Source organism: Macrotis lagotis, chromosome 6 (genome assembly GCF_037893015.1).
Source record: "Macrotis lagotis isolate mMagLag1 chromosome 6, bilby.v1.9.chrom.fasta, whole genome shotgun sequence".
In the NCBI taxonomy this organism is placed as follows: Eukaryota; Metazoa; Chordata; class Mammalia; order Peramelemorphia; family Peramelidae; genus Macrotis; species Macrotis lagotis.
Genome location: NC_133663.1, coordinates 4,699,253 through 4,725,814, shown reverse-complemented (window position 1 = coordinate 4,725,814; position 26,562 = coordinate 4,699,253). Strand labels below are relative to the sequence as shown.

General features: G+C 38.4%; 1 protein-coding gene and 1 long non-coding RNA gene across 5 annotated transcripts in view; one reads left to right on the top strand and one right to left on the bottom strand.

The window, feature by feature from the left end:
* Positions 1 to 2,829, top strand: part of LOC141490578 (uncharacterized) — a 98,454-nt gene extending 95,625 nt beyond the window's left edge. Inside the window, exon 4 of the long non-coding RNA XR_012469272.1 lies at positions 2,552 to 2,829. This is a non-coding gene — a long non-coding RNA (uncharacterized LOC141490578). The remainder of the gene's footprint in view (positions 1 to 2,551) is intronic.
* The window catches only part of FGF12 (fibroblast growth factor 12), a 490,477-nt gene that overhangs the window by 153,088 nt on the left and 310,827 nt on the right, over positions 1 to 26,562 (bottom strand). For all 4 annotated transcript variants that reach the window (XM_074190632.1, XM_074190634.1, XM_074190633.1 and 1 more), the window contains one exon: positions 15,032 to 15,142. In XM_074190632.1, the coding sequence (XP_074046733.1) occupies positions 15,032 to 15,142 (111 nt within the window). The remainder of the gene's footprint in view (positions 1 to 15,031; positions 15,143 to 26,562) is intronic.

The window sequence follows — 26,562 nt, the reverse complement described above, 5'->3', positions numbered from 1 at the left end:
GACTAACAACAAGGCAGCTAGGTGGCACAGTAGCTAGAGCACTGGCCCTGGAGTCAGGAGAACCTGAGTTCAAATCCAACCTCAGGCATTTAATAATTACCTAGCTGTGTAACCTTGGGCAAGTCACTTAACTCCATTGCCTTAAAAAGTTTTAAATAAAAGAATAAGAGTGAAAATAAGAGGTTGATTGTTTCTGGACCAGGTGGGACTAGAATAACCATTGGTTCCAGGAATCATTTTTGGAGCTCTGCATTCTCTTCCTTCACTGGCACTCATTGCCTAAATATAGCCTCCCCTTATTAGAATGTGAGCTCCTAGAGGCAGGGATGCCATTCCTTTTTGTCTTTCTAGATTCAGCTCCTTGCACAGTATTCAGCTCCTTGCACAGAATAAATATTAAACAAATGAATTATTCATTGACTATCCTTTTAAGTTAATATAAAAGAAACTAGAGACTTGTAGCCATAGAAAAGACTAGAAACATGGATAGAAGAGAAAGTTATGTCAAGGACTTAAAAGGGCATTCAGAGTATACACACAATCCAGAGGATGGCCACAGATCATTACTCCTTTTCAATCTTGTTTCTTTGTTTTGTTTTTGTTTATTATGGGGGGGGGGGTGAGTGAATAGGAGGGGAGTAGGGGTAAGTAGAAAAAGACAGATGAATTCATTGGTTGGGAAGGTAGAGACTTCAGAAAAACAGTAGACATTCCTTTCCATTGAAGAAAAATACATTTTCAAAAATTCTGTAGTTATTTTGAACCTTCTATAAACAAGCAACTATAAACAAACTTGGACATTTCTCTTCAAGCTTTAAACATTATCTATTTTAATCAAAAGGGCATAATTTTATGACTATAAAGCAGCTGCATGAGGATGATGGTCCCCTGCTTTAAGAGATTCACAGTAATAATCTTCAATGTTGGAAAAGCAAAGGCATGAAAGACAAACTACATCAGTTCATAAAAGTTTTCCTAGGTTTTTCTGAAACTACATTCATAGGGTTAGGATATTAACAGGATATAAAAGAATATTCATAGGATATTAGAATTTTATTACATTCATAAACCATAACTTTCTTTAGAGCACTGGAGTCAGGAAGGCCTAGATTCAAATTTTTATCTCTGATACTTACTGGTAATCATAAACAATTCACTTCATTACTTAGACTCAGATACCACTTCTGTAAAATCAGGGTATCAGTTGGTCTCAAAGTTTTCTTTTTAACTCAAAGTCTTTGATTATTTAAAGCATCAAATCCAGATTCCTTGCCCTGGCATTCAGGAAAATTGATCATCTGCCCCTACCTTAATCTTTCAAATTATATTTTGCAATGCTTGCTTACATGTACCATGATTTCTAACTCAATTATTCTGTTCACCACTATTTCCTATATCCACAATTGCCTCACATTTCTGAGAGGGACCACATGTTGCGAAGTTATTCTATTCCCTTTATTATTCTGACAATAAGGGTCTTCCCATCACCAGTAACAACAACTGCTACCTATGAGGAAGTAAAGACAAGGACCTGAGGAATCAGAGTCCCCAACCCTAAGATCAGATAGCTAACCAAGTCTTCTAGAGAAGAGAAAATACCATACTCTCCATCACCAATTGCAACTAGCCATTAGCTGCCCCAAAGCTCTATTAGAACAACTCTTTGACTTTGATAGCCCCCTCCCCATCCATCTTCCAAGGAAACAACCCTTCTGGACATGGGGAGCCAACTGTCTTTGGTGTATGGTTGTGGCTTGCCCCTTCAGTAAGCCCAGCTATTGAAGAACCAGAAATGAAAGCTTCTTTTACTCTATAAAATACTTAAAAATAGTAAATGAGGTGGAATCAGTATTGGCAATGATATGAACTTCCACCTTGTTACTGCAATCTTCAGCCTTGAAGGTCAAATCCTCTCTGTGTGAGTTCTTCTAGTGCAAGAAACCACTGGCTTTGTGACTTCTATCCCTTGAGTTTAACACAACAGTTTTGCACATTGTAGACACAAAATACATGTTGTTCTTTTTTCATTTATTCAATCATTTTCTTTTTTTTAAGTTTTTGCAAGGCAATGGGGTTAAGTGGCTTGCCCAAGGCCACATGGCTAGGTAATTATTAAGTGTTTGAGACCAGACTCCAGGGCTGGTGCTTTATCCACTGAGCAACCTAGCCACCCCCTATTCATTTTCAAGGAGTAACTAATTAAACCATATGCTGGTTGGTAGAAGTGACTTCATAAAATTCCTTTTTCTAGAAGAATGCTGGCACATCAAGGTAGATCATGGTTCAGACACATGACATGGTTCAGACACATGGTTCAGGCACATGTGTATATGTGTATATATAATATATATACATATATATTATATACACATGTGTGTCTGTGTAGCTTAAAATGTCAGTTTTTTTTAAGACAAGTATCATTTTTGTCTGATTCTTCAGTTCTAACACAGTACCTGAACTGTCATGATAAAGGTTTAATTTTTTTTTTTTGGTTTATTTGTTTTGTTTTAAACCAAATTGAATAGAATAGAACATATATTCTATCCCCCAGGGTACAAAGGGACAGAACTGGGCCTGTAGAGAAGACTCAACAAATACTTTATGAAATGATCACCAAGCAACTGAGGAATCATCAAAATGATGACTCCTGCTGATGAAAAAGAATAGGATATGGCATCACTTTTGCAAAGAGGTCTCAAATGGAAATAATGAGAAGTCTGTGGTGCTGTCAAGTCTCAAATTATAATGTGGCATGGATAGTTCATGTCTGTACAGCTAGAATTTGACAAAATACATGTTTCTGTGTCTGTTACCAGCAGTAAATACATATGGTGCCTGCTCTAATCATATATTGACTGGATGTTCATTCAAATGTCCCTGTAGTTGAGCTTCTTAATCTTTTCAATATATTGATATAAATCCCACAAATTCACCCAAGAGAAGGTGAAACAATTAGAACTTCAGATGCAATGAGACTTTATAAACACACACATGCATATATGTATGAGTGCATAGATGTATATGCATGCGTGTATGCCTATGTTTTATTTGTTCTTCAGTTCTTTCAGTCATGTCTGAGTCTTCGTGACCCCATTTAGAATTTACTTGGCAAAGATAACAGTTGTCCATTTCCTTCTCCAACTCTGTTTATAGATGAGAAAACTGAGGCAAATAGGGTAAGGTGACTTGTTGAGAGTCACACAGATAGTAAATGTCTGAGCTAACATTTCAACTCAAGTCTTCCTAACTCCAGATTCAGTACTCTCTCCACTGTGCACTAGCTGTCCATGTATATCTTTCTATCTATCTATCTATCTATCTCTACATACACACACACACACACACACACCCATGGAGATAGATTTGTGTGTATGTATATTCATAGTTTTGCTTTTTAAAAAATTGAATCTACATGAATGCTCGGAATGTTAAACATACTGAACAGTATTTATCTTTTTTTTTTAAAGGAAAGCAGCCTGGTACATTCCAGGTATATAGTGACCTTGAGATTCACAGAAATTCAGAGAAGTATGTCACTAACAAAAGGAAAAGCTGCTACGTTTTGGAAACAGAATAGATGCATGGAGATCACTTTGTTTCATCTAAGTCTAATCAGAACCCTAGGAAAAAAAGTACTAAATTACTCAATGTTAAAACTAAAAATGATCTGAGAGGTCATTGTCTCTGTTCAGTCAGTTGTTCTTGACTATACTTAAAAACTACATTCCATTTTTCTATGTCTCCATGGTACCCAGAGGCCAAAAGGCATGATGGGTAGAGTCAGTCTTCAAGTCAGGAAGACCTGGATTCAAATTCCATCTCTGATCCCTTCTGGCTACATGAGCCTGGGTAGGGAACTTCACCTCTTAGGGTCTTTGGTATCTTCCAAAGACTACAAATGTCAGCAAAGAGGCTGATCTACATTGGCAGAGGAAGAGGAATACTGGGATCAGTGGAATCAAAATTCTAGCTCTTATCCTTTATTTGTCATATAGCGCATGTTTACTGACCTATGTGCATATGTACCCCGCTTCCCCCAATTACAATGTAAGTTCCTAGATGGCAGGGGTGACTTTGCCTTTCCTTATGTAGCCCCTTTTTAGATATACATAATAAGACCCAGAGGAACACAGTGAAGGGGACAGTCATTATTAGAACCTAATTTATTCAGCTGTCAATCCAGTTATCTTCCTATCATACCATGCTATCTCTCCCACCCAATCATTCTTTTTCATACTAAGATTAATTTTGAGAGAGGGTGGAAAGAATGATGAAAAAGGCAAACTACCCTAGTATCTTTGCCAAGAAAATCCCCCAAAGGGCTGACCAAAAGTCAAATATGACTGAAAGAACTGAACAACAACAAAAGAGAGGATTGTGAACAGAGACAATCAGCCTCTCTGGATCTCATTTCCCTTCAAATGGAGGGTTTGGACTCAATGACTTTGAAGTATCCTTCTAGCTCTGGCTTTGTGATACTATGATCAGAATTTAATGATACCCTACCCCCCCCCAGGTTAAACATGACATGTAGATAATTATGATATAAATTCCTTGTTGCAGATATTCTATAGATCAACAAAGACCCACTTTTCTCTGAGTCATGGGATCACCAGATCCTAGCTTTATTGGTGATCACATTGTCTGGGTCAGGAAATATCAGTTCCTAATGTTGTCTCACCCTCATGTCACATTAGAGCAAGAATGGATCTTAGAGAATAGTAGCCAGACTAATAAGACCCTTAGGTGAATGAATCAGCACAAAGGGCCGTTCACATTCACTGACTTCCTCCTCCCTCTCCTAATGACCTTTCTCATTTATTACATCATTGAAAACATTGAAAGAAAATGTGGCCACTCAGCTTCCTTTAATAATAAAGATTATGGGTCTCCACTGGACACTTATCATTTACATACTTGCAAAAATGATAATGCAAAGAGGACTCTGTGAAGTATTTCTAAAAGACTTCACAAACTATAGTAAAGGATAGTATATCCCATAGTTTTCACTAATACAAGTTCAAAAGTAATAACATTTTCTTTCCCCAAAATTGCTCCCCTACTTCAAAACATCCCAAATACTCTCAAGGACTCTTCTATCTTCCAGTAAGGGAGACTTCCTACCTCTCTGGAATCCCCAACTCCTTATTCATACTCACCCTATATATAGGATCTGTTTTCAGTACTTGTCTTTTCTATCTTCATGCTTTATTTATATATGTAAATATTTATCTATGTGTGTGTGTGTTTATTGTTTGTATATACCTCTACTCTACTCGCTTTCATTAAACTGTCAATGTGATTTTTCCAATGTATATCTGCCCTATTTTACCTCTCCCCCATCATGAGCCAATAGTCATCAGAAGAGAAGCACATTGGTAACAACTATATGAAATATTACAACAACTCATTGAGAAGACAAATGATAATCCAAGCAAAATGAAAATTTACCTTATACACAGTAAATAATGGGAAAGTTGTCAAAAATATAGAAATAGTCAACATTGAAGAAGGTATGGAAACAAATATTCTAGTATAATTTTAATGGAGAAGGGAATTGGTCCAAATATTCTCCATAGCAACTCCGAACTATTAATAAAAATTTTCAAAAACCTCTACTCTTCTACCCCAAGATAGCAGAGCTATGGGCATATCCAAACTAGAAGCAAAGGCTCTGAATATGCCCAAATAGACAAAATAGCATTTTTCTGTGTACAAAATAGCATTTTTCTGTGTCTATGAATTAGAACTAAAAAGGAATTAGAAATAAAGTGAATATGTTTTGATTATGAATGGAAAACTCAATGTAGGGTATAAATGGAGGCAGTTGAGAGGTTTAGTATCAGATAAGCATCATAGTTGAAGTCAGGAAAATGTGGTTTGGAATTCTACCTGGTTTGGAATTTGCAAATTTGATTAAGTCATTAATTTGCTATCTCAGTTTCATACTATATAAAATGGGGATAATTATAGCACTGATAAAGTAAGTCCTTGAGGACTTCCCAGTGTTTAGCCATAAGGTCTGCCACATAGTAGGTGCTTAATAATGTTTATTGATTGACTAATGGGTTGCTTGTTTAATATAGACTTGTTGATTTTTTTCCTGGAGGTTGTTGTGAACAATCAATGAGATCAGTATATGTAATGTGTGCTGCAAACCTTCTAGCACTATATAGATGTTAGTTATCATTATTAAAGTGATATTATTGGATAAAATCATAAATATAAAGAATTTAAAGAAGCATCAGAAGACCCTGCTTAACTGAAACTAAGAGAAGAAAAACATTATATGTAATGGCTACATCAATGTAAATGAAATCACCAAAAAAAGAAACAAACAATTCTGAGTAATTTGTTATAATGACCAAGCTTTTCCATGGTAAAGAGATGAGAAAATGTACTACGCTCTCTTCTTGGTAACATTTTACACTTATGATATGTTATCTCCCTTGTCTATGGTATTGCACTAACTGTTCAAAAGCCTTCCTTGCTTCCATCTCTTGAAATCTCTGGATTCCTCTGAGATTCATCTCAAGCACTAGCTTCTGTAGGAGATCTTTCCTGGTTCTCCCAATTGCCAAAACTGGCCCTTCTAAGGGTCATTTTCCATTTGGTCTGTATATTTCTTGTAAGTCCCTAGGTATTCATATGCTTGTCTCACAGCTTAAAATAGAAGGTTTTTGAGAATGGGGATGCTTTTTTTAAAACTCTGTTTCCTTTTTGTTTGGCACATAGTCTGATCTATAGCAGGTGATCAATAAAAAGTTTTCTGACTGATTGCTATGTGGTCAAGGCTATGGCATGTGGACAATATAGGGGCAGATTCAGTTGATGTGTCATTTAGTTGTAATAGAATGGTATCCTAGGTAATATTGTAGTTAGTGCTCTGTTTGAAAATGAAGGTGATGCTAAAAAGAATGAAGTTTTGAAAACTAATAATATGGATTATAAAAAAGAAAATAAAAGGATTTGTTGAAGGAATTATGACTTTTAAGAGTGGACAAGAGAAAAAATTATCTTTACATATAATTGGAAAAAATAAAATACTATTAGATATAAAAATAAATAAAATGAGTCAGACTAAAAAAAGAATGGAAAAAAAAGAAGACTCATGGGAGATATGATCGTTTCTGATGAGCCAGTACATACACAAGGGAATTGATGTGTTCAGCTTAGCCCAAGGGGAAAACCAAGGAGCAATGGGTAGATGTCAAAAAGAAACAAAGAAAGGGTATGTAAGGCAAACCTGTCGAACAATCCTAGCTGTCAGAAAAAGAGTTTGTTTCATGAGGATGTCATAGGTTAGCTCTTCCTGGAGCCCTTGACATAAAACTCATAAAATGAGTTATTACTACTTCGAATGATAGAAAGGTATATTCTGGAAGTTATTCTTTTTCAGAAATATGTTAGACTAATTGACACTGTGAGATGATAACAATCTGAGAAATAAGCAATAGAAAAAGAAGATAAGGAGACAAGGAAGGATCCAGAAGGCAGTGGAGGATTTGTCATTGTAGAGGCGATCTTCCACTCATCTAATACAAAATGAAGGAAAGAGATGGAATAAGGAATACATGCTCATGACTCAAGTTATCTAGAAGTAGAAAGAGCTTACCTAACAGACTCCTCCAATTGGAAGGGGAGATGAGGCAGGAAGACCAGTTATTGGACATACCATAAAGGAGATTACAATGAGCTAGCCCCAAATGCCCTCCGAAGTTATTTCACTTTGGACATTTTTAGATAGCATATTCCAAAGGAAAGGGGTAGTGCATTTTGTCACTGTATCAAAGTTCTCTTGTGAATGTTCTCTGATGAGGAAATATGCCAACTAAATCAAAATGAGTGACTAAGGACTTAAATGCTATATGGTGGGAAGCAGAAAAGTCTTCATAATGTGAACTAAATGAGCAAGACCGAGACTAAGGAAATATCACTTTTATGAAGATCCCCCCTTTAGGACTCTTTCTGTCCAAGAATTAGGCTAAGATACCAAGGAGGAAAATTTCAGACAGTTCCGATCCTGATACATCCCCCTCCCCCCAAATAGATTTAGATTATTCTGGAAGTGAGAACACTAAAGCAAGTACATCCTTGACACCTAGCATAGTACTTCAGACAAAGCAACATTCTAAGGCTACTTGTTGAATGTGGCATTGAGAACACCAAGAACCACCACTGATTTCCAACAAACTCAGACCCATACTGATGTTTACCCGTATTCACACAAAGGACAGACTTCAGTCGTAATGCAGATTTCCTTTTAGGTATCATCTGTCTGCCTTAGCATTACCACAATTAAACTTCTGACATTTTAGAATAACATTTATAATCTGTTCACAAGACTGACATCCCTCCCTTTTTTCCCTCTGCCCTTTCCAAATACACTTTCATTTTGAATGAAAAAAATCACAAAATCCCCATTTGTATCAATGTGGGAATATTAAAATTGGAATCATTGTTCTATAGTCATCTAGCCCCCCAAATCCTAATCCATTGACTTCAGACACCTGTAGTACTGAAGTTATTACAAGGACTCCTAAAATTTACATGAACATCAAACAATGCATTTGGAAACAATCTCTGAGAGCAGTAAAAGAACATTCCATCTCATTCAATGACTCAGTACCGTAAATAGCAAAGGCAACTTCTATAGAGAGAATCAACATTATGTCTCATTTGACTGCTCATTGCTTTTTTTTTTCAAATGCATAGTGGATGCTGTTGTGATTAATAAAACACAAAACTCATTTAAAACAGTTCTAAATTCACATGTAGTGAGGAATGATTAAGATTTATGATCAGTTTAGTTCCTTCAACCCATCATTGAAATTGTAACTATATGAAACACAACAAGAAAGCCAAGGGTTTCTTCTTTCCTTTCAGACTATGAAATGGTCCACATGCATTTTGCATGGTATAACTTGAATGAATTTAATAAAGGTCAATTGAGGCACAAACACTAATCAAGATGAATTTATTAAGAGTGACAGGCATAACTGTTAACAAAGTGATTTCAGCAAAGCCAATGACCTTAAAAGAAGGAGGGGACCCTTTTTAATGATTCCCACCAAAGCAGGAGTCTTAGTAGATATGGAAAGAAAGGTGATAGATTGTAGGGTTGGAGCAGGAATGTTAGGATTGCCTCTGCTGAGAAAGGTAGGCTTCTATTCAGGTGAGATTAATTAACTTAAGACATATTCATTGATTTATGGGACCCATCTGTATCTTCTAGTATTTGTTTGGGATCCCAGCTATCACTGTCTTCTTGGAAGACATAAAACTCCCTTAATTATGCAAAGGATAGACAACATTTTTTTTGAATGGTAACAGGTTGCCATCTTAAGAAACATATCCAGAAAGTATCCCGGGGGGGGGGGGGGGAACGACACTGACATGAGAGATAATAAATTTTCCTTTAAACTAACTTTAAGCTAGTTCAGGAATTTTCAATAAAATCTGACTATTCATGACCCCATTTGAAATTTTTCTTGGCAAAGCTAGTTCAGAGGAAAAACTGAATTCCTAAGCTCAACTCAAAACAGAAATGTAGATAAAGGCAGATGCAGATACAATTTTAAAAATCAATACAGCATAAAATCAATTAAATTACAGAATTAATACAGAAGAAAGTCATACAGTCGAAACTTGGGGTAATAGTTTTATCTTTTCAGATATTAAATAGGCCATTAGTCTCTGATTTAACAGAGTAAGTGAAGTGTAAAAAAGAAAATTTAATCAAATTATTGGAATTATAGGGCAACTAGTCACTGGATAGCCAAAGACTTGCAAATACTTTCAACTGGACTTCCAGAGGAAGTTTGCTGACTCTGAAATCATTTTTTCTTTAGGTTTTTGCAGGACAGTGGGGTTAAGTGGCTTGCCCAAGGCCACACAGCTAGGTAATTATTAAGTGTCTGAGACCTGATTTGAACTCAGGTACTCCTGACTCCAGGGCTGGTTCTCTATCCACTGTGCCACCTAACTGCCCCTGAAATCATTTTTAATAAGAAAAACAGTAAGAATAGTAGTGATAAAATGCTTAATGCAGAATGCTAGACATGGGTTATCTCATTTTATCTTCTCTACAACCTCAGGAGGTAAGGATTATGATTATCCCCATTTTACAGAAGAGAAGTCATCTGAGGCAGAGGTTTAATGACTTACTCAGAGACCCACAGCTAAGCTAGATAAAAACATAGGTCTTCCTAACTAACTGCTGTACCATTGATTTTCCTAGATTGAGAGGTATTCATCTCAGGCATTAGAAGGGAAAAAATGTCCTCAGAAATGGAAGAAAACCTTAGTAACAGAGAGAATCATTCTTCACTTTTCCTCTTATGGTTTTTCTATCTTCTATAGATTGTCAATCTTCCAAACTTTTCTGAAACATATGACAGTAGGTGACCCCCCCAAACTCCCCGGATTTTCATGAGTGCTTATCCATAACCTATTTGACCACTCCTCTATTGACTTTGCTGCTGTCCTGGGTCCTCGTTTCTTTTCTTTTTTGCTCTCTCATTTGATGATCTCATCAGCTCCTATAGTATCACTGATCTTCTCTGTTTGGAAGGCTCCCTCATCTTTGGATTCAGCACTTGTCTTTTTTCTAACCACCAGTTCTGCATCATGAACTGCCCATTGGATATTTGCAACTGAAAAATCCCACAGACATCTCAAACTCAGTATGTCCAAGGAAGTCATTACTTTTCCCCTGAAATCCACTTTTATTTCAAACTTCTTTTTTTTCTGTCAAGGACACCACCATCCTTCCAGGGCCCCAAATTCACAACCTTGGTGTCATCCTCAACTCCTTACCGACTATCTCTCATATAACCAACTCCCACCTTCGCTAATTCTCCTGTTTTTATCCTTTTTCCTTTAATCACATGCCTGCCACCTTACTCCAGGGTTTCATCAGCTCTTGCAATAATGGTCTAATTGATCAATTCTGCCCTTATTCTAATCTATCCTTAACACATCTGCCAATGGAATCTTATTAAATTGCAGGTTTAAACATGTTTCTCTCTATTTGATGATTCTTCTAGTATAAAAATCAACTATTTGGTATTTAAAAATTCATCATAACCCAGTGCCATTCATAACTTTTTAGCATTGTTCTGTGGCACTTTTCTTTCCCACACTCCATGATCCAGACCAACTGTCCACAGTGCTTTTCCTACCTACATCATTCTTCATCTCCTACTTCCTTGTCTAAGCATGGACTCTGTGCCATGCCTGCAAGGTTCACTCCCTATGCCACCACATTTGGGAATCCCTGGGTGCCTTCAAGATTCAGTTCGAGAACCACATTGGCATGAAGCCTTTCTTGGTTTCTATGGTATATTGGATGGACTTACTTCCTGTATATACTTAAATAAATACCACATGTTTTCCTCATCAGAATGTTAGCTCTTTGAAGATAGGGGATGCATCTCTTTCATCATTGTATTGTCAATGCAAAGTGCAATCTCAAGCACATAGTCATGGTTTGATATGTCTCTACTGAACACAGAGAGAAGAGATTTACTCCTCTGAAGAGCAGAAAAATTTACCTACACCTAGAAAAAAAGAACGTTCCAGAGAGCCTGGCACAGAGATCAATGATTACATGGAAAGGAGAGGAGGGTCCATGAAGCAATTTATCCAACAAAGGTGTAGTCACAGGAAACTAGAGTGGGGAAAATGCAAAAAGAGAAAAGACAGTTGGGCTGGAAAGAGCTGAAAGTGTGAATTGCCTTGGTCACATACTTCTGGTATGCCTGTCTCTTTGCCCAATATAATCACTCAATTAATCTCTGCCTGTCTGTCTGTCTCTCTCTCTGTTTCTCTCTCCTTCTCTCTGTCTGTCTCTCTTTCTCTCTTTGTGTGTGTGTGTCTCTCTCCCTTTCTCTCTATGTCGATGTCTCCATCTGTCTGTTTCTCTCTCCCTTTCTGTCTCTGTGTCTCCATTTCTATCTGTCTCTCTCTCTCTCTTTCTCTCCCTCTCTCTGTTTCTTTTTCCCCTTCTTTGTCTCTGTCTCTGTCTATATCTCCATGATTATGTGTCTCTGTTGCTTCTCTCTCTGTTTCTCTCCCTCTGTTTCTTTCTACCTTTCTTTGTCTCTGTCTCACTCTCTGTATCTCTGTGACTGTCTCTCTCTGTTTTCTCCCTCTCTGTCTCTGTCTTAGTCTGTGTGTTGTCTCTTTTTGCACATGCGCTCTCTCTCTCTCTCTCTCTCTCTCGCTCTCTCTCTCTCTCTCTCTCTCTCTCTCTGTGTGTGTGTGTGTATCCGTGTCTCTCTGTCTCTGTCTCTGTCTATTCAGTCCTCTCATTCATACAGTATAATGAGAGGAGGAGGAGGAGGAATGTGTTATTGTTATGGTTTCTACTTTGCCATTTCAGGAAATATTTTTCCCTTTGAGCTATATGTTACCTTTGGCTTAACATTAAAGATCCAGATACTGATAAGGGTTCATGCCCTATTTCTAGAGGTCTAGACTCATAAAGTACCTTAAATGTGGGATAGGCATCTTCGAGGGTATACTACCCTGTGAGTACAAGTCCAGAAGAGATACTATGCACACTAATGTTTTGTCCACATGCATGTTTCAATCCACAGATACTAATATTACAACCACAGTCATTTGGTAAAATTGATTTGTTACAAAAAGAAGTTTGAACATAACAATTTCTTCCAACCCCTTTATTTTACTAATAAGGAAATTGAGAAGCCAAGGGATTAAATGACTTCTCTAAGGTCACACAGATAATAAATATCAGAGTCTGGATTCAATCTCAGATTCTTGAAAGTTCAAATCCATGCCACTTCTAACATTGTTAGCGCTGCTAGCTACAGATGTATTCCTACCTCACTAGAATATAATGTTAAGCCCTCTATCTACAGGAATGATGCCTCTGCTGGGTTTAGAAGGGACTGTATTTTCAATTGGTTTTCCAGGAACAGTTAGGAAAGGGTTTACAAAAACCCACAGCTTACTTCCCAAATATCTGTGCATCTAGTTATCTGTGTTTGAATTAAGGTTCTGCCTGGGTAACAAAACAAAAGATGCTGTCCCAGATATTTTTTGGGGGGGGAGGGATTGGAGTCACTTTCATTTTTGCCTCTTTCAAAAACATCATATTTAAGTAAAAAAAGGTGATTCCATAAATACTAAAAAGGAAAAATCCTAGAATTATGAATGTGATATAATATTAATCCCAATACCAATGAATAACTTCAAAATGACTTTATAAGAACCCCCACATTTTCCATTTTACAAGAGTGTGCCACATATGCTCATAGGGAACACATACTCCCCAGGAGACCTAGCCAGAGTCTTAGCAAGGAATTGATATTCAGCAAGATGGAGTAAGAGCTGAGATAGCAAAGACTTTTCTTCTTTTAGAGGACGTAGCATTTCACATGGTTTTATTGCAACTGACCCAGTACATCAACAAAAGTGAACTGAGCTTATCTGGGAGAGAGAGGGAAGAAGGGAAGGAGGAAGGGAAGGAAGGAGGGAGGGATGAAGGGAAAGAGGAACAATAAGAGCTTGTCACTTTTTTCACTGCTCTGCTCTTTGCAGTCATTCTTCTATATCTGAGCTGTTAGTGAATGAGCTGGTTACCTGCCATGCTAACTGTTTAATAATGTCTTTTATTTACAAAATATGTGGAAGAGAAACTTGGCTTTACATGACCTGTTCGAAAGGCAACATGGTACAATAGACACACAAATAGATTTGGAGTTAGAGGAATGAGTTTAAAACCTAGCTCTGACACTTATTAACTGTATGACCTTGGGCAAGTCACTTAAAAATCTGAACCTCAGTGTCCTTATCCACAAAATGAAGGAGAGAATGAACTAGATGATCTCTAAGTTCCCTTCTCTCTTTAAATCTATGATCAAAAGTTTTATCTTCCAAGTGATCAGGAAGAGGAACATTCAGTCTGACAGACTCCAGAATCCTTTCTGGATGAAGATAAAGTTCTCAGTGGGGATACAATTATCACAAGACTTACATAGAAAAAAATGTATTAAGTTTTCTTGAGGATTAGGGATGAGAAACAGGAATCTTTTGATGAATTAGAAAATGGAAAAATAATCACTAGAGTTTGCTACTATTTTTAATTTTTTTCCCATTATGTAGACCTAGTATTTAATAAACTTCCTTAATCAAGTAGATTAACATTGATTAAATTCTTTGGAAAATTTAAAATAACATATAATGGTAACTATTAGTGTGATCAGTACATCTGTGATGGGATTTCTTCATTGTTGTTACCATTATTAATAGTTTTATCACTGTCATGAGCATAATGAAGAGTTCAGTGGCCATTACAAAAAGAAAAACTACTTTGCATCTAAAGCTGCCATCTGTAGATAGTTGAATGTAATGCAAACAGAAGACAAACAGCTGTGAACCAAAAGACATGAATTCTCAAAATGAAAAATTGGATTCAAAGTTTATCTTAAAAACTGATCAGGTAATCTCTATGTGCCTCAGTTTCCTTAAATGTAAATTAAGGATCTTGACAGATGATTGTTGAGGTCTCTACAAACTCTTATAATTTATGGATTTAACTCTTCCTTCTCATTTAATATTCTGGTTTTTATCATTATATGAAAGTGAGTGAGAAAGAGAAAAAAGGCAATAAGAAAGACAAGGGGGGGGGTGCAGCTAGGTGGCACAGTGGACAGAGCACCGGCCCTGGAGTCAGGAGGACCTTAGTTTTCAAATGAAGCCTCAGATATGTAATAATTACCTAGCTGTGTGACCTTCGGCCTAAGTAACTTAACCCCATTGCCTTGCTAAATTTTTGAAAAAAGAAAGAAAAAGAAAAACCAAAGAAAAGGAGGAAGGGAAAGAAGGCGGGCATAAAGATGGAAGGAAGGAAGGAAATGGACAAAGGAAAGCCAATGGATATAAATTGAAGCATGAAATAGAAGCAAGTAAGTTAGTGTTTCATTTTCTTGTGTCTTTTAAAACATGGTGTCTTAAACTCTATTGATTTAGATTTGAACAGAAAAAGATTAGTTGTCCTTACTGTAGTCACTGTTTTCGTCCTTGGTTCCATCGATTGTCCCATCTGGGTGCATCTGCAGGAAATATCCCTGCTGGCTGAATAACCTTGTCACAATTCCTTTCAGCTGGGGTTCTGAAAAACAAAATAAAATGGTTATTCATGCTTTTTAACTTAAAAAAGATGACACAACATGTCCACAAGTTGTCAAAAGGTATCCTGGGTAAATTATGCATCCCCTTAAGCAGCCTGCCCATAGCAATTCAAAATGTATTCAGGAGAAATAGAACCTAAATAATACTTTTTTTTCATTTAGAGGGAAAATCACAGTATTTTGTGACTATCAACCAAATGTAAATAAATGAAAGTTAATTACTACCCATTGAGTATAGAAGAGAATGCAAAGGAACTAAGAAAAAAAATTCTCTCTGGACTGTCCCTGATGGTGCAGCTCAAAGATATGATTTGGATTTACAATTCAATTTCTATCATGGAATGGGATGGAATTCTCCTGCAGTCTTGCTTGTTTGTTTGTTTTTTTCTTGGTTTGCTTATATAGAGCATCTAGCATTGGACCATGGCTGACTGGAGCTATATGAGCAGGGTCTGGGTTAGTTGTCAGAGCTCTTTGCCAACAAAGTATCAGAACAGAGTATTCTTCATGCTGACAAAAAGGGCCAAATACTAATAACCTGTCAATGTGACTCACCATGGGATGTGCTTCAGATGCAAATACTGAACCTTTGAAATAGCACCCTCTCACCATGATAAATTTTGTTTAATTTGAATAATTTATATCAATTTGTGTATCCCTAGTACAAAACCATGTCGAACACAACCCAAATTCTTAAGAAATGCTGCTTTGTTGAAGGATACAAACAAATTTCTTTCCCTTCTACGGAAAACCGAGGAATGAATGGGATAGAATGACACACAGTGGCAGATAAGGTTGCTGAGTTCAACTCTTCTTAATTCTTTCTTTTTTAGAAAGGAGACAGAGCACTGGCCCTTGGGCCAGGAGCACCTGGGTCCAAATCCGGCCTCAGACACCCAACCATCACCCAGCTGTGCGGCCCCAGGCAGGCCACCCAGCCCCATTTGCCCTGCAACCTCCCCCAAAAATAATAATAATAAAATTGTGCTTCGGTCTGTGTTCCAACACCACCAGCTCTGTTGCCAGTGGATAACATTCTTTAATAAGAATAAATAGAAAGGAGGGTGCAGTGTACACAGAAATAACAGGAGACATCAGTAACACAAAAAAAAATTCATTGGCGCAGCTAGATGGTACAGTGGATAGAACACTGGCCCTGGAGTCAGGAGTACCTGAGTTCAAATCTGGCCTCAGACACTTAATAATTACCTAACTGTGTGGCCTTGGGCAAGCCACTTAACCCCATTGCCTTGCAAAAACTAAAACAAACAAAAAAAGTATTCATGATAATGTTGAAGATGAGGATAATGATAATGACTTCTAAGCCTCTAAGACCACCTCTAAGAAATATGATGGATATACTTGCCTTCTTCATCAAAAAAACAGACAGTAGGAAAAAAGGAATAATTGAAATAATTTCCCCCTGAATTTAAAAGAAAAACTGAAAAAATATTATTTCCTTCAGAGGAGAATTTATACTAAATTATTCATCATCCAAGATCTGATATTGGTTTATGCCTAAGAAAGAATAAAAGGAATGAGGAAGAGATTAGAAGAAACATATGATGCCTTTTTGGGTAAAAAGCATTAGCTTTCCTCCTGATAAAACACCCAACCAATTGACCTCTTTCTCCAACCCCACTTACAAGTCCAGTTTCATCTTTTAATATCCAAACTTAGGGAGGTAGAGAAGCCTCAATTTTGGGGACCATTCTGGTGATCTTGGTCTACTGGGGATAAAGCCATGTCAACCATGCTGAGAATTTTGGAAGAAATTGGGAAAAGAAGCTGATATAACATTAGTCTATAACCTTCCAAATCATGAAACACACCAGACTCAGCAGAGATGAACATAGAACTTGGATCTCATAACTCCCAACAAATATAAGTTCTGCTGGGATAGATACCCTGTCACTCATGTGAAAAGTCTACAATTTTGTTACTGAGGGATGTTATTTCATCAAAATAAAATAAGACCATATTGTAATTGTTAATTGAATTACCTCAGGCTCAGAGAGGATTGCTGATTAGTCATAACCCACTCATACCTGACTGTCTTAACTTCTGGACCTGGCCATGCATCTACTATCTGAAGGGGACTTGCACCCAGATCTTCCAACACAAAGATCAAAGTTCATTGCCACTTATAATCATGAAAAATTAGAATAAAAGAGGAAATTTTAGGTTATTTGATTCCAAGTGGAACTGAGTAGATATTCTTACCAACTTCCCCCTACTCCAACTCTAAATCACTTATTTCTATTTCCATAAAATCTTTCAAATTCTCTCCTCCTTTCTACACACAAGCTCCCTACCCTAATTTAAGCTCTCATCACCTTTCTAGTAGGGGGTGCAAAAATCTCCTAATTTATCCTTAGCATTTGCACTTTTTCCTCTTCAAATCATCAACAGAACCCAAAGAAGACCACTAAACCACAGTCTTCTGTCCCCTATTCCAAAGCTTTCTTCCTTCCATTTAGGATAAAATAGCGGTACTCTAAGGCTGGCATCTGAGGTCTTTTGTGATTTGGCTCGAGTTTCCTCTTTCCTTGGGGATATTGCTCCACATTTATGCATCCTCAGTTCCAGCCAAATGAAATTACCATTTGGTCTCTGACCTCTGCATTTATCTCCTCTTTTTTGTTCATTTGCACAAGCCAAGTTACAAGCAAAGAATACATTCTCTCTTCTCATCAGCTTCCAGGGTTATGTGTTCATTCGAGGTTTAGTTTACATGTGATACTCGTCTTGCACTGACTCTCTTTCTCCAAAACCATATGCAGCTACTTACTATCCTGGTGCTGCTCCCCCCCCCCCATTAGATAGTAAACTCCTTAAGAGCAAGATCTAATGTGAATTTGTCCTTGTATCCTAAGCCCAAACCGATATCTTGTCAGATGTATTCTCTTCCTACATGTCTGCTGAATTGAAGGTTTTGCAATAATGATATTTTCCCCATTGATTTAGGAAACTTTCTCTTTCAGAGAACCTATTTCTGTTGGCTTTCTAGATATGTGTAGGGAGCTCGATAAGTTGGGAATAGCACCATTTCAAGAGAAAGTGTGTGAGGTAGGTGAGAGGTCAACAAATTTGGGGGGAATAAAAATGGAGAAGTTACCTAGGTTGGGGTGGGGATGGGAGTGAGTAGGCAAATAGGCTGTGATTAGCATCACTGAAGGGAACCCATACACCTGGGAGATCACAGATGCATCAGAATATGTGGCTTCCCTGTGATATTATATTATAGGGTGTATAAAAAAGTTGTTTGCTTTTCATCATGCTCACTATATTCATCAAAATAGCAGCCCTGTCATGGGAAGCTCTGCTACGAGAGCTCTGGGAATTGGGGCTGGTAACTCCTGTTAATGCTAATGAGAGGTGAACTCTTAGGTCCCCTGAGCATCAGAACTAGAAGAGCCCCCAAAGTTAGTGTGAGATGAACCAAGATTTTAAAAGCACTGGATTGTGCAAGTTTCCAAGGAAAGAAGAAATCCTGAGTGAATGGCTTCTTCTATTTGTTCCTATGATTAAGTGTGTGGACATAAACTTGGAGGGGTTTATCAATCTACTCTGGGCCAGTCACTTTGTCATTCACTAAGGATGAAAAAAGATACAGAGTGTCCCTGCCCTCAAAGAACTCACAATCTAATGGGGGAAACAACATACCTAGACCAACAAGTCATAGACAGAATCCATAGGAAATAACAAAGTAAGGAAAGGGCCTGAGAATGTCTTTCCATAGAAGATAGACTTAAATAATGCCAGGAAAGACAGAGGCAGAGATGAGGAGAAAAAGCATTCCAGGCAGAAGGCACAGGTAGAGCAAATGCTTGGAGATGAGAAATGGAAGGTCTTTTTGGTAGAGCAGGAAGGAGGCCTCAACACTGGATTGAATGCTATGTGTTGGGTAGGAAGATAGAATAAAGCTACAAAGGAAAGAGGGGAAAAAATTAGGAATAATTTGGAAAGATATCAAAGAATTTTGTAGGCAATACTAAAGATAATAGGGAGCCACCAAAGTTCATTGAGTATGGTAGGAGAGGTGGGCATGATGAGACCTGTGATTTTGGAAAATCACCTTGTTAACTGAATGGAAGATGAACTGGAATAGGGAGAGACCTGAGGCAGGCAGACCCCCAGCAACTACTGCAATGTTCCTGGTGTGAGGTGATGGGGTCAGAATCAGCAGAGGTCACAAGTCGAAATTACAGACTTTGGCAAAAGATTGAATATAGTGGGTGAGAGATTGATAGTGAGGATTCCAGCATGACATCTAGAGGACTAGAAGGAAAGTTGGAGGTGTGTATGTGTGGGGGGGGGGAGGTTCTGTTTTGAACAACTTGAGTTTAAGATGTCTGCTGAACATTCAGTTTGAGACATCTGAAAAACAGTTGGAAATGTAAAATCAGAGTTAGGCACAGAGGGAAGAACCACAAAGGGAGATAGAAGAATCATCAGCATAGAAAGGATCATTAAATCTGTGGGAGCTGACAAGATCATCAAGTGAAGTAGGCTAGAGGGAGAAGAGAAAAGGGCCCAGGACAAAATTTTGTGGGACACACATGATGACCATCTATGCATCATACATGCATATCAACATGCATATAGGTGTATATGTTTCCACCAGATGTCTAATATGCACATACATATATTTGTTATATGAATTATAGAGTTTTTAGTCATGTATGTCCATGCACATAAAAGTATAACAACTGAACACTAGAATTGAATTTCTTTCCATTCTATTTAGCTATTCCTTTACACAGTGTTTAAAATACTTATTGCTTAATTGAGGTTAATTCACGAAACTCTCAGAAGCGTATACAGCAAACTTGGCCTGCATCCTTTGATTTATTGAAACACTGACTGACTACCCAGTGATAAAAGAAAAAGAGGCCAACTCAGACAATGGCAGGGGAAAGACACCTTATATCCTGGTTCACAGAGTTAAAGGCAAATTGACAAGTCGTGGGATACAGATATGGTCCTGGGGTCAAATGATGAAGGGCTTAGGCTATAGAAGAATGAGCCTCCAGAGACATCATGAGGAGAGGGGCCCAGGATTGAAAGGGAAAGAAGACAACAGACAGGTGGGAGCCAGGCCACTCAAGGTCTCAGACTATAAAAGAGGCTGTCTACTTTAAAAACAAAACGAAAAACAAGGTTACCACTTTGCATCATGCTGCAGGTGATGATTCTATAGGAAAATCTGAGCCTGGAATCTTTGGGGGTTGGTTTCATCAGTTGGCCACACAGTAGATCACAGGTATGAAAACTTATGTCCCCACATCTAGGGGGCACTTAATAAGTGTGTGTCAGATTAGAAGAGATCAGGACTCAGATCAAATTACCTGATGCCTAGAAACCCTTCTGGCATAAAATGATTTGACATTAAAGGGTCCCCATAGAATTTAGAGTAGAGTAGAAACAAGCCTAGATTTGCCCAGGGCCCTTCAGCAGGAGATAGTGTCCACAGTCATTTAATTTTCAATAGTGAACCAATGAGAGCCTCTAAAGTGACCATTTTTATCCCTCAATAACAGATGGATATGCTGTTTACTTCCAAAAGACATAATTATCAGAAGTCCTGAATATTGACTGCCAGGCAGCTATAGGACCAAAGAGAAGTAACATATTAGGCTTGTTCCTTTCAGTCCCAGACAGTAAAAACAAGAGTTGGGGTGGGGGAGTTTTAATAGAAATATTTAACCTCAATGAAAGACAAAAGTAGAGCAGCCAGTTTTTGACAGACCTGCCCAAGTCTTTTTTTCTTTGTTTCTACCATCAAATGCAAACTCCTCTGACTTTAAAGTCCATCATCACCTGTCTATACACAACCTTTCCAGTCTTCATGGCATTGCCCCACCCAGTCCAACTTTGCTGCACTCTCTATAATCCAGTCAAACTAGATTTCTTGCCATTTCTCATTCTTGGTACACTATCTTCTCCCTCCATGCTTTTGTACTGAATGGCCTCCATACCAGAAATGTCCTCCCTTCCCTTCTTATAAGCCAGTATTTCCAAAAAACAGCCTCAATGACAGAATCCAAAGTCACTAGGACCCCACTGTGCTCCTACTCTCAAAGGACACCAAAAAAAGGCCTTTCTTTTAAGGATTTTAACACTCGATTAAGAATGGTTGGGGAAGGAAATTAGCTTGAATTTAATTTGTTCAATACAATCACACACACACACACACACATATATATATACACACATATGATCCTGTAGCAAGATCATTTAATTTAGATCAATGGACCTAGGTTCAAATCCTGCTTCTGTCTTTACCACTCATGCATCCAAGGAAAGGTTGGGCAGTCTCTCTGATCTTCAAGTTCCTCAGGTACAATGAGAGGGTTGCCTTAGATGAAAACTAAACATTTAAATATAGGATTCTACTATATAAGGACAGCTAAAAGAACAAAAGATGCTACCAAGTAGCAGCCATGTTGCAAAAATAATCAGTTTTGGGTCTTAGTAACTTGGATGACCACATTGAATCCCTTCATGAATGGATTCATGAAGAAAACTGCTATTTGCAGATCAAGAGCATTTTCCCCTTTCTTTCTTTTCCTTTCTTCTTTTGAGGGGACACATGCCTCATCTGGATATTTGTTCTGCATGACTACTGATCATTCATTTTTCACTTGTATACAAATCATGACACCTTCCAGGTTTTCTGGGCAAAGACACTAGAGTGGTTTCCCATTTCCTTCTCCAGCTCATTTTATAGATAAAGGAACTGAGACAACCAGGGTTAAGTGATTTGGCTTAGGTCAGACAGCTAGGAAATGTCTGAGGCTAGATTTAATTCAGGGAGATGAGTCTTCCTGGGCCACTTAGTTGCATGACTATGCATTTTTTATAAAAAAAACTTTCATTTTGTTTGCCTTCCCATTAGGTGGAGGAGGCACAGAAAAAGTTGCAACTAAATTTAGAGAAGACAGAATTTGCAACTACAAAAAACTGCTTCAAAAGTAAATAATGGAAAATGTAAAAGAAAAAAGAAATAAATGAGGGCTATTTAGCTTGAAGAGAAAATTTGAGTCAGAAGAGAGGCTAGAACAGAATAGCGATCTTCCAATAATTGAAAAGTGAACAAACTGGAAAACAAACCATCGGATACTTCGATAAAGGTTAAAGAGATGCTTATTTTCATTTACTGAAAGGAAGGAAAAAACTCTAATAATTACAGCTGCCTAACAGGGAAAGCATGGCTCAAAGTTAACCCCACAATGACTCCTACAAAATGCAGGAAGACCCCATGGAATGATACCAAACTGTTATGTAAGAAAGGGCAGCAATAGGACCCCACTGTGCTCCTACTCTCAAAGGACACCAAAAAAAGGCCTTTCTTTTAAGGATTTTAACACTTGATTAAGAATGGTTGGGGAAGGAAAGCACTATTCAGAAGGGGAGAGTATTGTTTGGGAAATGTTAATTGTAATAAAATAAAATTTATCAATCTCTTGAGATAAAGTCCACCACAGGCACCAATGAATGAAACAAGCAATTAAAAATCGACTGGGGGTAATTCAATTTCCTCAGCAATCAAATGAGGTCCTTGACTTTAGGTTAGATGGTCTTCTGGATTTTACAGGGAGATTCTTTCAAGTGAAGAGATGCAGGGTACAAATCTTGAAAAACAGGATAATTATGCCTTTATGGGCTGGCTCTAGGGTTTTACTTTCTCCTTTCTTTCTTTAATGAGGTTTCTGGCTTCAAGGTTGGAAAATAACAAAAATAAAATGATTTTCTTCACCTTTAATCTCTCATTGGGATAACTCAGGGTAATTAAAGATCCCAAATATCCAGAAGGCTATCATTCTCTGTAAAAGTTTAGCATGGTCCTAGAGAGGAATTGCCTGCTTTCTGATCACTGCTAATACATACAATCTTAGACTTGATTGCTCAAGCTGCCAGAGCTCACATGGACCCTTCTGCTTCAAGATATTTCAGAAAGCATCTGTGAAGGTGGGTGGGAGGTAGAACCCAGAAGCCTGTGGAAGCCATCATTCACCAAATAATGAAGGTTGGGAAATACCTACATACAAGAAATCTGAGCCAGGCCACAGGGAAACTGGGCCTGGCAGCAGGATTTCTATGTTCATCATATAGGCAGGCACACCAAAATTACTTAGGATTTAGAAAAATGACAAGGTAGATCTAGCTTCACCCAGTCTTGGACTCTGCAGGCTTGTGGGGTGGGACAAGAAATTTGGGAAAAGAGAAGAGGGAGTAAAGGAAGAGGGGACAGCCCAGACTGTCCTAGGGTGACATTAGGAGAAAGGGAAGAGATGCACATTGGGACTGGGCCGATCAACTGTCTGATCCAACATCCCCTAGAGCTCAACATATTTGTTTACCTTTGTGGGTAATACACATTGGACCTGAAAGTCCATCAGCTTTCTCTAACCAACCCAACCTGCTCCTGGGTTTCTATAACTGAAATCATCTGCAGTTTCTTCTACAGAACCAGTTTGCATAAGGCAACAGGAAAGCCATTAAAGGGATGGCTCCAGGAAGAGCCTGGGGTCAGCTGGGCCTTCTCCTCTGGACCACCCCACAAAACAAAGGGGATTCTTCACAGTCACTGAGGCCTTTTTGTTATTGCCTTTTTAAAAATTGGGGTGCCTCAGACCCATTGCTCTCCTTCCCCTCCTGAGTTATCTGGTCTCACTCAGTCCTGCACCACACTGATAGGAGCAGCAGTGCCCTCAGCAACACCAATGTCTCCAAAGCAGACATTACAATGAGTCAAATGACCTTGACAAAGACAAACCTTGGCTACCTGCGGCCTTCTAGCAAGGGATGGGAAAGCATCACATATTTCTGTGAAGAGTGTTCTCCAGGGAAACAGATAACTGGCCGAGGGAGATCAGGCACATAATTCCTGAGGCAAAAAGACCATCAGTGCCCTAGTGTCTTTCTCCAGTTTAATATCTGAGGCCAGCATCACATTCCCCTCCTTGCTAGCTAGACCTCATCATGACTCCTCCTTTATGCTCTTCAATAGACTTACTTGACCACCAGGCCCACCCTGCTTTTGAGGTCCCATCCTATTAGGGCCATAGTGACTCTGGTACTTTCTGATGCTTCTCAATGTTGGGGAGATGGCCCTTGCTCCATTGGTCCTCAGCACACCCCATACTATCTTCTGTCTGAGGGACCTAATCACAGATCACTCATACCATTCCATGTCATCCTAGGGCATAAGAATTCTTAACCACCAAGTGGAAAAAAAGTCTAATGTTCCCTAACCAATCAATCAACAAACCAACCAACCCATCTCTCAGTCAATTAACAGATATCTCAGATCTTACACAATCAGCATTTTCTGACTGAAAACAAGAACTTTTGCCCCTGAGATAGAAGTCATTTGGAGCAGCTAGATGGCACAGTGGATAGGGTACTGACTTTGGAGTAAGGAAGACAGGAGTTCAAATCCGGCTTCAGACATTTAACTCTCACTATGTGACCTTGTGCAATTCTCTTAACCCTGATTGCCTCTCATCCAGGGCCATCTCTAGTCATCCTGATTCCTATCTGACCACTGGTTCCAGAGGAGAAAGTGAACACAGCACTCCCTCACTTCAATTCACATGCTTGTCATCGCATCACCTCCTCTGATGTGATATCTTCTTCAAGAATGAAAGACAAACATCAAAAGTCATTCCATCATTTGACCCTCATGCTACCAGTGGGAAACCAAAAGAAGTCTCAGTTCTATGTGGAAGATGTAGCAAAAAGACCTTGAGATTTTACTTCATCATCCTAGGAAAACTGCATGTTTTTGTTTTTATAAGTCAAGCCTGTCACTAGTTCCTTTTTCACAATAGTCCCTTCTATTACTAGGTCCCATGAACACTTGGTTCAAACAAATAAGCTCCAAAATGATTGATTAGGACCTTCCATGGGCCTTGAACACATCCAAGGTTGGAATCACAAAGACTAGCAGGAGACTGTTCACAGCCTAAAGGTCCTTGAATGCCATTTCCTGCTCTAAGTCTTTTATTGGACAGTCTGTGGGTTCTCTCTCTCCCTCTTGAAAATTCTTTATGCTTCTTTGAGTCTGTATGGTCTGTATCTTCACAAGTGACATCCATGGGGAGGAGGCAAGAGAGGAAGGATTTATATTGTGCCTATCTTGTTACAAGCACTATGCTAAGTGATTTAGAAATACTGTCCTATTTGTGGCATAGGGGAGAAGATAACATGCCATTGCTGGTTTTCTTGTTGGTGCCCCTAACACCTAGCATACTTCCCTGAACATAACAGGCAACTAATAAATGTTGATTGATTTAGTGGTACAATGGAAAAATTAGCCCCGGAAGAATAAGACCTGGGTTCAAATACTATATTTGAAATTTCCTATGTATTCATTAAGCTTCCTGTGGCTCTTTTGTAAAGTGAGGGCTTTATACTAGACAGAGCTTCTTTAGCAGGGATCCATGGCTGGAGAATCTGTGGGTACATTTCAGAAAAATCTTAGAACTTGGATGGGAAAAATATTTGTTTCAATTAAATTTCTAATTGAAATTTAACTTTTTCTTCAATCATGACTATAAGTTCCAAATGTGATTCTAAGAAGATTGTCACCAGAATGCCAAAGGGATTGATCCCACCAAAGACTTCTAGTCTCTTTAAGTCACTAACCTGAAAGAGAAGTCAGAGGTATCATTTACATTTTCTAGGGAAGAGGGAGGCACTGAGAAATTAGAGGACTGATTCCATTCCCACATCCTGATAGTGTTAAAGCTAGGATATGAATTTAGGACTCACAGTTATTGTATAAATGGACCAGTGGACTAAGCAACATAAAGATATGAGCTCTGATCCTGACTCTGACCTTTGGCAGCTGGGAAAGTTTGGGCAAGTCCTTTAATAAACTGGGACTATTTCCCCATTTAGAAACTAAGGAGGCTGGATTTAATGATGTCTAAGATTCCTTCTAACTCCAAATCTATGATCTGATGACTCTAGATATCACTACTAGATAATACCTTCCCTATACTAAGTGAATATTTTCCAACAGGAGAAGAGGGTTTAGTTCCATGATATTTTTCAAAATAAGAGATGAGGTATGACCAAGTCCACCAATGCTTCTGACTACTCACTTTTGGTAGTAACAGCTCCTCACTAATTATTATTATCTCATAACAGGTCACTTCCTCCTCCACTCCTTGCATTGTGATTCCTATTTCACATACTCCTCTTCACCATCCTGCTCACTCTCTTCTCCAAGAGTTCACCCATGTTCTTTCACATGTGGGGTCCAGAACTGATCCCAAATACTCCACATGAGTGGAGGGTGAAACACCAGCATCATTTTCCTAGGCCTGGGGGCAATACCACTCATACACCTCTTAAGGATGCTGATAGATTTTCTTTCTAAGCTAAA